The sequence below is a fragment of the Brachyhypopomus gauderio genome, unplaced genomic scaffold (genome assembly GCF_052324685.1).
Source record: "Brachyhypopomus gauderio isolate BG-103 unplaced genomic scaffold, BGAUD_0.2 sc49, whole genome shotgun sequence".
In the NCBI taxonomy this organism is placed as follows: domain Eukaryota; kingdom Metazoa; phylum Chordata; class Actinopteri; order Gymnotiformes; family Hypopomidae; genus Brachyhypopomus; species Brachyhypopomus gauderio.
The window spans coordinates 592,334-606,837 of NW_027506874.1; the positions used below are offsets into that span (position 1 = coordinate 592,334).

Genomic DNA, 14,504 nt, shown 5'->3' on the forward strand with positions numbered 1-14,504 from the left:
TTAAATACTTTAGATTTAAGAGTACAAAAGAGAGGTAACATGCTTTTATAAAATATGCAACAGAATTATCAAAGAAAGCAAAAGTGGAAAATAAACTCAGAAAAGGCAGAAAATATTTACAATTGTTTTAGAAGTTTAAAATAAAAACAAAATACTGCACCACACCAGTGATTCCCTGCTGCATCTTAACACACCGTGTTCAGTTAGTTCAGTTAGTCAGAGCAAACGGGCTGGAACTCAAAACAGGACGCTGCACCGGCTGGGGCAGAACACGGGCGTATGGGGGTATCTGGGCCGCCTGCGTGTGCACATTACACCAGTCAGGCTGCCCATCACACACCAACGTCTAGGCATGTAGGAGTGGGCAGCTGGGCCAGCTCTGCTGGAGGGAGCGGAGGAGAGGGAGAGAGAGAGAGAGGGAGAGAGAGGGAGAGGGAGAGAGAGGGAGAGGGAGAGAGAGAGAGAGAGAGAGAGAGAGGGCCATCTAGAGTGCAGCAGGGGAGTGGGCGGCTGGGGCGGACAGCTCTGCTAAGTGGCGTAAAACACCAGGACTGTTGGACCGGAGCAGATGGACACTGTGGAGTGTTCTATTTAAGTGCACACAATTAATAATGCAGTAAATGCCAAGCAGGAGAGGGAACAGAGTGAGACAATCAAACTGAACATTAATACGCATAAACAGGGAAAAAGATAAAATACCAATGCAGGGTTGACAGTGATTAGAAGAAGATACATGTGAGACGTGTCTGATACAGTAGAATACTCAATAGGACACGCGTTTTAGGGATGTAAAGATAGTGTCTTTAGTGTCAAAGAGCAGCTGCATACAGTACTAAGGTAACCCAACCCTGGCATTTGTAAATGTAAAAATACACCATGCCAGGCTGCTCCAAGCAAGGCACAGAGTCAAAACAGAAGCTAAGCAACAGATATCTACAAGAGATGAGAAATAACAGATATAAGAAACAGCAGATATCTATGAGAGCCCCATCAACCCTGGTTAATAATCCCACCATTAGTATTGACTTGGTTATAAAAATTGCAATCATGTGATCGTGATATCAAACTTGATGTGTTTCTTAAAATAGTTTTTCCACGTTGAGTTAAATACCAAATAAAGTGCTAGTCCAAACGGTGGTGCTGTGTGAAATAAAGTCGAGCTGTTGTCTACATGCTGAGTGCAGAGTGCAGTGACGGCCATGATTGTTTCAAATCACTTCTTGAAGAATTTCTTGTTGAGGAGAAAAATAAGGAGATTGACGTTGACCTTGGCCTTGTCAAACATCTTCATCACGGCAACACCTTCATACTGGAGCTGCAGCAGATCCTACACACACACACACACGCACGCACGCACGCACCACACACACACACACACACACACACACACACACACACACACACGTCTCAAAACACTGAGAAACATCACCTACCAGGGAAGCCTTATGTAAGACTGCAAGATTAGCGCAAGATTAGCTCAACACAGTCAAGCCTGTATCTGGACTGGGAATATTTAATCTGTTCTTGTAATTACCTGATATTTCAAAGGGAAGCGTTCCATGTCCACTCCCAGAAAGCGGGCTTTAACGAGGAAGGTGCCTCCTTCCTCACTGGGAACAATGTCAAAGATCACGTTCTTAAACCTGAATGCAGACACACACAGACACACACCCAGGGTTAGGGTCAAGATCACGTTCTTAAACCTGAATGCAGACACACACAGACACACACCCAGGGTTAGGGTCAAGATCACGTTCTTAAACCTGAATGCAGACACACACAGACACACACCCAGGGTTAGGGTCAAGATCACGTTCTTAAACCTGAATGCAGACACACACAGACACACACCCAGGGTTAGGGTCAAGATCACGTTCTTAAACCTGAATGCAGACACACACAGACACACACCCAGGGTTAGGGTCAAGATCACGTTCTTAAACCTGAATGCAGACACACACAGACACACACCCAGGGTTAGGGTCAAGATCACGTTCTTAAACCTGAATGCAGACACACACAGACACACACCCAGGGTTAGGGTCAAGATCACGTTCTTAAACCTGAATGCAGACACACACAGACACACACCCAGGGTTAGGGTCAAGATCACGTTCTTAAACCTGAATGCAGACACACACAGACACACACCCAGGGTTAGGGTCAAGATCACGTTCTTAAACCTGAATGCAGACACACACAGACACACACCCAGGGTTAGGGTCAAGATCACGTTCTTAAACCTGAATGCAGACACACACAGACACACACCCAGGGTTAGGGTCAAGATCACGTTCTTAAACCTGAATGCAGACACACACAGACACACACCCAGGGTTAGGGTCAAGATCACGTTCTTAAACCTGAATGCAGACACACACAGACACACACCCAGGGTTAGGGTCAAGATCACGTTCTTAAACCTGAATGCAGACACACACAGACACACACCCAGGGTTAGGGTCAAGATCACGTTCTTAAACCTGAATGCAGACACACACAGACACACACCCAGGGTTAGGGTCAAGATCACGTTCTTAAACCTGAATGCAGACACACACAGACACACACCCAGGGTTAGGGTCAAGATCACGTTCTTAAACCTGAATGCAGACACACACAGACACACACCCAGGGTTAGGGTCAAGATCACGTTCTTAAACCTGAATGCAGACACACACAGACACACACCCAGGGTTAGGGTCAAGATCACGTTCTTAAACCTGAATGCAGACACACACAGACACACACCCAGGGTTAGGGTCAAAGATCACGTTCTTAAACCTGAATGCAGACACACACAGACACACACCCAGGGTTAGGGTCAAGATCACGTTCTTAAACCTGAATGCAGACACACACAGACACACACCCAGGGTTAGGGTCAAGATCACGTTCTTAAACCTGAATGCAGACACACACAGACACACACCCAGGGTTAGGGTCAAGATCACGTTCTTAAACCTGAATGCAGACACACACAGACACACACCCAGGGTTAGGGTCAAGATCACGTTCTTAAACCTGAATGCAGACACACAAAGACACACACCCAGGGTTAGGGTCAAGATCACGTTCTTAAACCTGAATGCAGACACACACAGACACACACCCAGGGTTAGGGTCAAGATCACGTTCTTAAACCTGAATGCAGACACACACAGACACACACCCAGGGTTAGGGTCAAGATCACGTTCTTAAACCTGAATGCAGACACACACAGACACACACCCAGGGTTAGGGTCAAGATCACGTTCTTAAACCTGAATGCAGACACACACAGACACACACCCAGGGTTAGGGTCAAGATCACGTTCTTAAACCTGAATGCAGACACACACAGACACACACCCAGGGTTAGGGTCAAGATCACGTTCTTAAACCTGAATGCAGACACACACAGACACACACCCAGGGTTAGGGTCAAGATCACGTTCTTAAACCTGAATGCAGACACACACAGACACACACCCAGGGTTAGGGTCAAGATCACGTTCTTAAACCTGAATGCAGACACACACAGACACACACCCAGGGTTAGGGTCAAGATCACGTTCTTAAACCTGAATGCAGACACACACAGACACACACCCAGGGTTAGGGTCAAGATCACGTTCTTAAACCTGAATGCAGACACACACAGACACACACCCAGGGTTAGGGTCAAGATCACGTTCTTAAACCTGAATGCAGACACACAAAGACACACACCCAGGGTTAGGGTCAAGATCACGTTCTTAAACCTGAATGCAGACACACACAGACACACACCCAGGGTTAGGGTCAAGATCACGTTCTTAAACCTGAATGCAGACACACACAGACACACACCCAGGGTTAGGGTCAAGATCACGTTCTTAAACCTGAATGCAGACACACACAGACACACACCCAGGGTTAGGGTCAAGATCACGTTCTTAAACCTGAATGCAGACACACACAGACACACACCCAGGGTTAGGGTCAAGATCACGTTCTTAAACCTGAATGCAGACACACACAGACACACACCCAGGGTTAGGGTCAAAGATCACGTTCTTAAACCTGAATGCAGACACACACAGACACACACCCAGGGTTAGGGTCAAGATCACGTTCTTAAACCTGAATGCAGACACACACAGACACACACCCAGGGTTAGGGTCAAGATCACGTTCTTAAACCTGAATGCAGACACACACAGACACACACCCAGGGTTAGGGTCAAGATCACGTTCTTAAACCTGAATGCAGACACACACAGACACACACCCAGGGTTAGGGTCAAAGATCACGTTCTTAAACCTGAATGCAGACACACACAGACACACACCCAGGGTTAGGGTCAAGATCACGTTCTTAAACCTGAATGCAGACACACACAGACACACACCCAGGGTTAGGGTCAAGATCACGTTCTTAAACCTGAATGCAGACACACACAGACACACACCCAGGGTTAGGGTCAAAGATCACGTTCTTAAACCTGAATGCAGACACACACAGACACACACCCAGGGTTAGGGTCAAGATCACGTTCTTAAACCTGAATGCAGACACACACAGACACACACCCAGGGTTAGGGTCAAGATCACGTTCTTAAACCTGAATGCAGACACACACAGACACACACCCAGGGTTAGGGTCAAGATCACGTTCTTAAACCTGAATGCAGACACACACAGACACACACCCAGGGTTAGGGTCAAGATCACGTTCTTAAACCTGAATGCAGACACACACAGACACACACCCAGGGTTAGGGTCAAGATCACGTTCTTAAACCTGAATGCAGACACACAAAGACACACACCCAGGGTTAGGGTCAAGATCACGTTCTTAAACCTGAATGCAGACACACAAAGACACACACCCAGGGTTAGGGTCAAGTCCTTCCCTTTCTCTGGTGGTGCTGGGAATCAGAGCACCATACCGATTAAGACATTCGCCTGAAAGATTCAGACCCTCCCTCTTTGTTTGTATTTACTCCGCCTCCCTTTGGTGCTTTTTAAATTAACGATCACAGATTTTTCCAGGTGTCTATGACACATCCCCAACAGATGCAAAGTGTTTCTGTTTGCTACAGACATGAGATGCTACAAACACCCCTACGGGCTGTAAGAATGTGATCTCAGTCATTCAGTAAATAAATGAAGTGTGTGAGTGTGTGTTCCTACTGTGTGACGGGCAGGTCCTCGATCTCCAACAGCACCCCCTTCTGGTGGAGGCGGGCAGCTGTGTAGGTGAGTGTGGGCTGTCTGCTCTTCTTCCCTTTACTGTCTGCAGCCTTCTTCCTGTTCACCTGACTGAGGGCCAGAGGGCACAGTGGGGTCAGCACACGCCTCTCCACACACACTCACCACATGCCAGACGCCCTTCCGCGCTCGTGGGGATCTCTGGAATGGGGGTTGCTGTATGTGTGTGTGTGTGTGTAGGGGTGTATGTGTGTGTGTGTGTGTAGGGGTGTATGTGCGTGTGTGCGTATGTGCGTGTGTGCGTATGTGCGTGTGCGTAGGGACGTGTGCGTAGGGACGTGTGCGTGGGGACGTGTGCGTGGGGACGTGTGCGTGGGGGGTGTGTGTGTGTGGGGGGTGTGTGTGTGTGGGGGGTGTGTGTGTGTGGGGGGTGTGTGTGGTGTGAGGGGTGTGTGTGTGTGTGGGGGGTGTGTGTGGTGTGAGGGGTGTGTGTGGGGTGTGTGGTGTGGTGTGAGGGGTGTGTGTGTGGTGTGAGGGGTGTGTGTGTGGTGTGAGGGGTGTGTGTGTGGGGTGTGTGTGTGTGTGTGAGGGGTGTGTGTGTGTGTGTGAGGGGTGTGTGTGTGTGTGTGAGGGGTGTGTGTGTGTGTGTGTGAGGGGTGTGTGTGTGTGTGTGTGAGGGGTGTGTGTGTGTGTGTGTGTGTGTGCGTGCGTGCGTGCTACCTGGCAGTGAGGTTGTGCAGGCAGGTGGAGATGTACTGGCTGTAGAAGTCGATCTGTTCAGAGTGGAAGGAGCTCTTACAGTGCAGACTGTGCAGCGTTTGTTTGAGTTTCACCAGCTCTGCCTGTCGCCTCTGTCGGTACAGGCGCCGATGACGGATATCCTGCACACAACAGCGTGTATTACCACTCCAGGACACCCAGAACCCGTCAGGACACCCGGGACCCGTCAAGACACCCGGGACCCGGAAGGGGCGAGCGAAGACGCTAGAGTAATGAGTGTTCCCAACACTAAACCCTGAACATGTCACCTCACACCTCAGAGGTCAAGAGCCGTACGGCACTGACCACACAGTTGTTGCCACTGGGGTACAATCCTTTCTTCAAAACAGAATGTGTGCGCATGTGTGTGTGTGTATATCAGTGTTAATTTCGTTGATGAATAATTTGTCATAGTTTTCGTCAACGAACCTTTTTTTCATGACAAAAACGAGACGATAAATAAATAAAAACTATAGGAAGGGATAAAATCGATGACAAAATTAATGGATATTTTCGTCAACGAATAAAAACGAGACGAAAATATTGGCCAGCAACGACATTCAATCAGATCTGATTTAGTTTAGTGAAAGGTAGGGATAAGTTAAGAAGAAGAGATCCAGCCGTAACTACTTTAGAGTACACAGAGAGGCGGGACAAACCGGGTAACCATCCAATCAGTACTAACGTCTTCACATCGCTCAGAACCCGGGAAGACCATACCAGCCTGTGAACTGTGATCATTCATGAAATTCAACTCGAAGTTAACTCGACAATGTCAGCAGGGAGAAAAATAGGCGATATATGGACACATTTCTCCTTTGACTTTGGGAAAAAGAAGATGGTGTGTAAACCATATGGGACGATGACGTCGGAAAAAATACGACAAATGAAACGGCATCTGCAGGCTATGGCATTGCTGTTTTTATGGCACCCAGTTTTATATAGAATGTAAGATGTATTGTTCATAAACTCCATATGTTTTCAGGTAGAGCGGGCCTACTGGTCATCAATGTTTTGTTATTGTTATGCTCAATAACTACAAGTTCAGGTCAATAAAGTTGTTTGGAAATCTGTTTTTGTATATATTGCACATAGAAACAATAATATTCTGTAACTGGTTAATAAATGTTTCATTTTGTGCAAGTGTATATAATGACTATTACACCCAGGGTATCTGCACATTTTAAAATCTCAAATTCAATGACAAAATTGTTGACGTTGTTGAGGCCTTATACTCCAGCGCTAGGAATCCAGAACGGTTATTTTCTGCATGGTCCTAGCGCTAGATTCGGCAAAGTTCACATCGCGCCATCTAACATGCGGAGTATACGGCCGTTGTGAAAATGATAATATACATATCGTCGGTAAAATAAAACAGAACTGAACAACACACACTTATAATAATTTAATGCCTCCCCTCATAAAATTCCAGACATTTTAAGACATTTTTAGGCCTTGAATATGGAAAACTAAATTTAAGACATTTTAAGACTTTTTAAGGACCCGCGGGTACCCTGTACACCATTTATATTTGTCAACCAAATTATTTTGATAATTAGTCAACTAAATTCTAATGATAAATTAGTCGACTAAAACTAGACTAAGACTAAAAACAAATCCAATGACTAAATTACATTTTAGTCAAAAGACTAAGACTAAAACTAAATAAAAAAATTGCTGTCAAAATGAACACTGGTGTGTGTGTGTGTGTGTACCTTGGTAATAAGCTGCAGGATGTGTGTGTGTGGTGGGTTGTGTGTAACTTCACGATGTGCTGCAGAATGTGTGTATGTATGTGTGTGTGTACCTTGGCGATGAGCTGCAGCACCTGTGTGTGTTCGTGCTGGGCGGTATGACCAAAATTCTATATCACAGTATTTTTCAAAATTATATCGGTTTCACGGTATTTGATGGTTTTTCCCCCATGCATGATTTGTTAACCGCATTGATTACGAAAATTACTGGAGTAGAGTGGTTAAGAGTACCCTATTCCACCGTTAGAAAAATATCTCCACCTATAGCTAGGTTTATACTTTCACGAGTGACCATAGCGCTCGACTCCACCCACCTCGCACGAACCTCCGCGAACGGTGGAGGCGTTTATACTTTCCGCGGCACATTCTTTGTGTTCTCCGTAATGATATGTGGTAGTATAAAGAAACTCCCCTCAAAAACAGGGGAAGGAACATTTACCTGATGAATTTTAATGTTGCATTGTGTTTCAGGTTTGAAAAGTGCTGGAATTTTGGCTAAAGTACTTGAAAATTCTTGAAAATTGTAACTACTTCGTTTCACAATAAATAGCTGACTGACTGAACAGTTTTCTTGTATTACTTTAACAAATACGAGCTTCTTGTAATTCCAGGACGGAACATGAGAGAACGTGAAGACGTTAAGATTGGGCCTTTTGAAAATAAACAACCATTAAATAAAGTGATAAAAAAGCGAATTAGTTCGAATCATTTCAAGTATACGTATAAATATTTAACTTAATTAAGTTTAAGGTGCTTGGAAATATTGAAATGAACTTTTACAGTGACGTACGAGTGCTTGAATTCCACCTTGTAAAGATCTTGTGAAGATGAACCCTGTAAACACAGCGCTTAAGAGCGGAACGCGACGTCGACACAGCGGAGCCCCTGCGATTGCTACACGTATTTTCCAGATTATAAACCGCTACTTATTCCCTCACGCTTTGAACCATGCAGCTTATAATGAGGTGTGGCTTTTCTGTAGATGTTTCTTCACCCGACAGGGGGCGGAGCAGAAAGTTAATCAGGTGGGAGGACAAAGTTGTAAATCAAAGAAGAAAGTGCTCGATTACATTTAGCACATGCAAGCAGCAGGCACTACGGATTTTTATTTTTTATTTTCCAAACGAACGTGTTGTGCCAAATTCCGACTCCCCTCGTTTGCACATGCATAAAGACGCTACAGATGATATTTGGGAGATACAGTGATTATTATTATAACTTAGTTCATTGAGCACTCTAGTTTTGTCCTAAATAGATAGACATAATACTGCGAAGTTGTGTGGTCAGAGGTGAACTTCGGTATAGCCAGTGTGTATTTTATTTTAAATAATTAATACCCTTGAGCCAGTGTATCTTTGGACATAGATAATGCAGTTTGCTGTGATGGATAATTAAAGTCTAGCTCTTATTTATGCATAGAAACATAAATCGACAATATCATCTGTAGCGTCTTTATGCGGATAAACGAGGGTAGTCGGAATTCGCCACAACACCGGCTAAAAGCTAAATCTGTCGCACATGAAATGCTACAGACACCGTTCAGAAACTGATCATTTTTTTTTTCTTTGGCAAAAGTTCCTTTGGGGCATCATATTTTACTTCAATGTTTGGTAGAATTTGTGGTTCAGAACGTCCCTCGTTTTCAGCAAGCTAGATTTGCGTTCTGTTGCATGTGTGCTTAGCGGCGCGGGAATAAAAAGCGTCCCGTGAGAAACAATTAACGACCGTGCTGCGTTCCGGACACGTGAAGGCTATTTAAACCGGTGTGGCCGGTATATGAAAAATTCTTATGATAAAAAATAAATAAACACCGGTTTTCGGTGTGAACCGGTATACCGCCCAGCACTAGTGTGTGTGTGTGTGTGTGTGTGCGTGTGAGTGTTGAGGGGTGTGGGTGTGTGGAGGGGTGTGTGTGTGAGGGTGTGTGTGTACCTTGGCGATGAGCTGCAGCACCTGTGTGTGAGTGTGTGGGGGGGTCAACACTCCCAGTGCCTCCAGTCTCCTCAGGCTGCGCTGAATCTTGCGTTTCTTCTCCTCCAGTGTCAGGTTGCTGTCGGCGATCAGAGACTGATTCCTCTTCATCTTCTCTGGGGTGCGGGCGTCCCGCTGAGCCCTGCGATGCATCAACCAGCCATGCTGCACCTCCTGAACACACACACACACACACACACACACACACACACACACACACACACTCTGTTTCACCTTCTCCTCATGCATATGGAGAACATATGGAGGAGAGGGAGACTCGGGTAAATGAGACAAGGCCAGAGCACTAAGGGCTTTAATAATCATTAAATAATCATTTATTAATCATTTAATAATCATCATGCCTTCACGGCCCTTAGCGAGATCATAGGCCGCAATATGCAAATGGTTCTCTAACAAATCACATTTTTTATGGTGCACTGTGAGAATCCTGGTCAATCTCAGATTTTCCTGTTCTGTGTTCTGTGGGTGTCCTGGAGATTCACAGGAAAATATGTATCTCAATATGTAGATGTTATCACTCCGCTCCATGACCATATGGTGGAGGCCTGTGAGGCAGCCTTACCTCATCCTCAGAGACGGAGGATCAGATTAAGGTTAGTGTTGGGGTATAGGGTTAATTTACCTCATCCTCAGAGACGGAGGATCAGATTAGGGTTAGTGTTGGGGTATAGGGTTAATTTACCTCATCCTCAGAGACGGAGGATCAGATTAAGGTTAGTGTTGGGGTATAGGGTTAATTTACCTCATCCTCAGAGACGGAGGATCAGATTAGGGTTAGTGTTGGGGTATAGGGTTAATTTACCTCATCCTCAGAGACGGAGGATCAGATTAGGGTTAGTGTTGGGGTATAGGGTTAATTTACCTCATCCTCAGAGACGGAGGATCAGATTAGGGTTAGTGTTGGGGTATAGGGTTAATTTACCTCATCCTCAGAGACGGAGGATCAGATTAGGGTTAGTGTTGGGGTATAGGGTTAATTTACCTCATCCTCAGAGACAGAGGATCAGATTAGGGTTAGTGTTGGGGTATAGGGTTAATTTACCTCATCCTCAGAGACAGAGGATCGGAGCACCTCACTCAGTGTGTCTCCGGGCTGAGCTCTGATCACATCGATTATCAGCTGCTTGGTGCTAGAACACAACCAGAAATAAAAACATGATGGACCCACTCTGAGCCTCTGAACCCTGAAATGAGTGGTGCTGTGTGTAACGGCCTCTAGAAGATCTCACTGCAGCCAGACGGCATCATCACTGTCAGCCGTACCTCAGCAAAATGCCTCGGGCGTCCGGTTTGTTGTCTGAGCTTTTGAAGACGTCGAGGTTGCTGGTGAGAGTCAGAGATATCTCCAGCTTATTGTACTGAGCCACGGTCTGTTCCAGACTGGGGTCTGCAGAGCTGATCAGCCCCTCTCCTGTTTCACACATACATATCAATCGGATCTGATCACATTCCTCATATACAGTAAATACAGTTCTCCTTAAAATCTACATGAGTTAGACAAACTGTTAAACCAGCTGGTGATAAACCTATCAGGTACTGAAAGTAAGTTTTGTAAAGCTTTAAAACAGGAGCAGCTGTCCTAATGGGAGGGTGGACATGTAGGGACTGACCAACGAGGGCGTGGACAGATGGGACCTTGCCCAGGGCTCTGAGCAGCAGGAGGAGAGGGTCGTTCTGGTCAGGACACAGAGCGTCCTGGTGCTCCAGAAGAAGCTACACACCAATAAGAGCACATACACACACCCCATCATCATCATCACTATTATTGCATGCAACTGTAGCTACACAAATATTTCTGAAGGTATGGCTTTAGGAAATGGCACAGCATATGTGAGGAGAGGAGAGCAGACAGGCGGTGAGGATGTGAAATAAGGACAGGTGCGTCACCTTGTGCGTGTTGATGAGTTCTCCCATACAGATGTAGATGACGGGCTTGTTCAGGATGACCATCTCCGAGTACTCGTCTATGCTGAAGCGCTCCTCGGGCTCGGGGACGTCACACACCGCCTGCAGGAACTTCCTGTGGGGAGGGAGGACCGTCTCACTCCGGCCAGGTTTCAACCGGCAGAACGCTGTGGGCGGGGCCTCCTCACCTGAACTTGCCGTGCGTGAGTGTGATGTAATCGTTGAGGGTGCACAGGTGGGCGGAGTCTCCGTGGAAGTGTTTGTGCGCGGCGGCGTGCTGCAGAATGCGGGCGATGGAGCCCAGCGCTCGCCGCTGGTCAGGGAGCAGGGCCGAGCCCGGCCCGAACTCCACCACGTCAAACCCGTCGGGGGCCACCACCGCCGGGTTCATGTAGCGATAGTACACCAGGTTCCCTACGATCTGACCACAACCAGAACACAAATGGAGCAGTGGCCACACACACACATGCCCCTCTACAGACAATAAGCCTTCAGTCAGAAAGACCAAGAACAGATGCGTCTCTGATACTCCAACTGCTCCGTACCTTGTACAAATCATCTTCACTGGCCTCAGGAAACTTCTCATGTAGGGAGCCTCGAAGAACCTTAGCAGTGTAGCGTAACCCATACCTAACACACACGCAAGCACACACACGCAAGCACACACACACGCAAGCACTGAGCAAACCTGCTCTTCTCTACAGATGAATGACTGATATTGGATGAAGAATACTGGTTTTATTGTGTGTAATCAGAGGGTCTGAGCATGCCCAACTGGTACCTGTCAGTATATAATGACCCGCACATGTACTCTTGAAAAATGATGTTAAAATGTTTCAATTTTAATGTTTTAATTAAATATTTTTAAATGTTTACAATGTTTCTAAAACTGCAGCACACGTTCAAAGTCGGCCTGAAGAGATCGTAAGTAGCGTGACGGTAAGTAGCGTGATCATTAGTGTGCGTAGTGTGTGTACGTACGGTAGCTTGTTCACATTGCTGGTGATGGCGTGCAGTACCCGGTCCGTCAGATTCTTCAGGTTGGTGATGGCAACGTTTAAACGCTGCTGCACCTCGGGGTGACTCAGAGCCTGCTCTGTATTCACCTCATATGGCAGGGAGCTGATCACACACACACACACACACACACACACACACACACACATACCCACACACACACATACCCACACACACACATACATACCCACACACACACATACATACCCACACACACACATACATACCCACACACACACATACATACCCACACACACACATACATACCCACACACACACATACATACCCACACACACACATACCCACACACACACATACCCACACACACATACCCACACATACATACCCACACATACATACCCACACATACATACCCACACATACATACCCACACATACATACCCACACATACATACCCACACATACATACCCACACACACACACATACACAAGGTCATGACCTCCAAACTTGGTAGCATGCTTCTGGCTGGTGAATCGTGGCTTGTGTGTTCATGTTTCACCTATGCATGTGCTCTCTACTGACCTCTTGTGTCCAGTCTGACTCTCGCTCTGGTTGATCCAGCTCTTGTAGATCTCCACAGGGTCGGTCCGCATGCTGACCGCACGGTCCTGCAGAACCTCCCGCACCGCTGGCTCCAGGATGTCCCGCAGTGCGTTCTGGCCACGAGCATGACGGTAGAAACTCACCAGCATCTTTATGACCGTGGGGTTGCCCGTCACAACCTGCTGAGGCTGGTCCACCTTTAATCTGTGGCCGAAACGCACACACACACACGCACACACACGTACACGCGCACACACACACACGCACACACAGACACACAGACACACACACACAGTACCTCTAAACAGAGCATGTAATTCAAACCATTCATACCATATTTTCTGGACTACAGAGTGCATCTCAATATAAGCCGCACCTACAACGTTTTTTTATTTTATGGAAAATGTTGTATAAGCCGTATATATCTACTGAACTGAATACTGCTTAATGGCGGGTCTGGTTAACGACGGACCGGAGTTACGACCGACTTTTTAAAAATTTCGCACAGTGCACGGAGGACCAGTGGCAGCACAGTGGAGTGTAGTGTACAATAAGCTGAGGCAGCGCAGCCTCCACCGCAGCCCATCTCAGCAACGCGATCACTCTTCCTCACGCTGTACGCACGAGAACATTGTTCGTTTTTTCTATACTGTATTTATGATCAAAGCGTATCTAAATCTAGGGTCACGCTTAACGTTGAAAGCTGCTTTACGACGGACTTTTCAGTCTCTAAACCCGTCATTAAGCGGGGACTCATTGTACATTTAACTGAACTGATCAGTTTCTGAACGGTGACTGTAGCATTTCATGTGCGACAGTTTTGGCTTTTAGCCGGTGTTGTGTTGAATTCAGACTACCCTCGTTTATCCGCATAAAGAAGCTACAGATTATATTGTCGATTTATGTTTCTATGCATAAATAAGAGCTAGACTTTAATTATCCATCACAGCAAACAACATTATCTATGTCCAAAGACACACTGGCTCAAGGGTGTTAATTATTTTAAATAAAATACACACTGGCTATACGAAGTTCACCTCTGACCACGACTTCGCAGTATTACAGCAGCATTATGTCTAAATATCTAGTTAGGACAAAACTGGAGTGCTCAATGAACTAAGTTATTTTTATTTTAACTTTATTTTACCAGGAGTTATCACTGTAACTCCCGAATATAATCTGTAGCGTCTTTATGTGTGTGCGAATGAGGGGAGTCAGAATTTGGCACAACACGTTTGTTTGAAGAAAAATAAAAATCTGTCGTGCCTGCTGCTTGTATGTGCTAAATGAAAATTAGCACTTTCTTCTTTGATTCACAACTTTGTCCTACCACC

The 14,504-nt window shown here is 46.1% G+C and overlaps 1 protein-coding gene across 1 annotated transcript in view; it reads right to left on the reverse strand.

Moving 5' to 3' along the window:
- Window positions 1-14,504, reverse strand: part of iqgap3 (IQ motif containing GTPase activating protein 3) — a 24,562-nt gene continuing 10,058 nt past the window's right edge. Inside the window, exons 26-38 of the mRNA XM_076986722.1 lie at window positions 13,150-13,374; window positions 12,569-12,709; window positions 12,133-12,217; window positions 11,776-12,008; window positions 11,570-11,702; window positions 11,293-11,395; window positions 10,946-11,093; window positions 10,725-10,812; window positions 9,623-9,835; window positions 5,898-6,058; window positions 5,160-5,288; window positions 1,535-1,643; window positions 1-1,327 (exon numbers count right to left, since the gene is read on the reverse strand). Of these exons, the coding sequence (XP_076842837.1) occupies window positions 1,214-1,327; window positions 1,535-1,643; window positions 5,160-5,288; window positions 5,898-6,058; window positions 9,623-9,835; window positions 10,725-10,812; window positions 10,946-11,093; window positions 11,293-11,395; window positions 11,570-11,702; window positions 11,776-12,008; window positions 12,133-12,217; window positions 12,569-12,709; window positions 13,150-13,374 (1,882 nt within the window). The 3' untranslated portion in view covers window positions 1-1,213. The remainder of the gene's footprint in view (window positions 1,328-1,534; window positions 1,644-5,159; window positions 5,289-5,897; window positions 6,059-9,622; window positions 9,836-10,724; window positions 10,813-10,945; window positions 11,094-11,292; window positions 11,396-11,569; window positions 11,703-11,775; window positions 12,009-12,132; window positions 12,218-12,568; window positions 12,710-13,149; window positions 13,375-14,504) is intronic.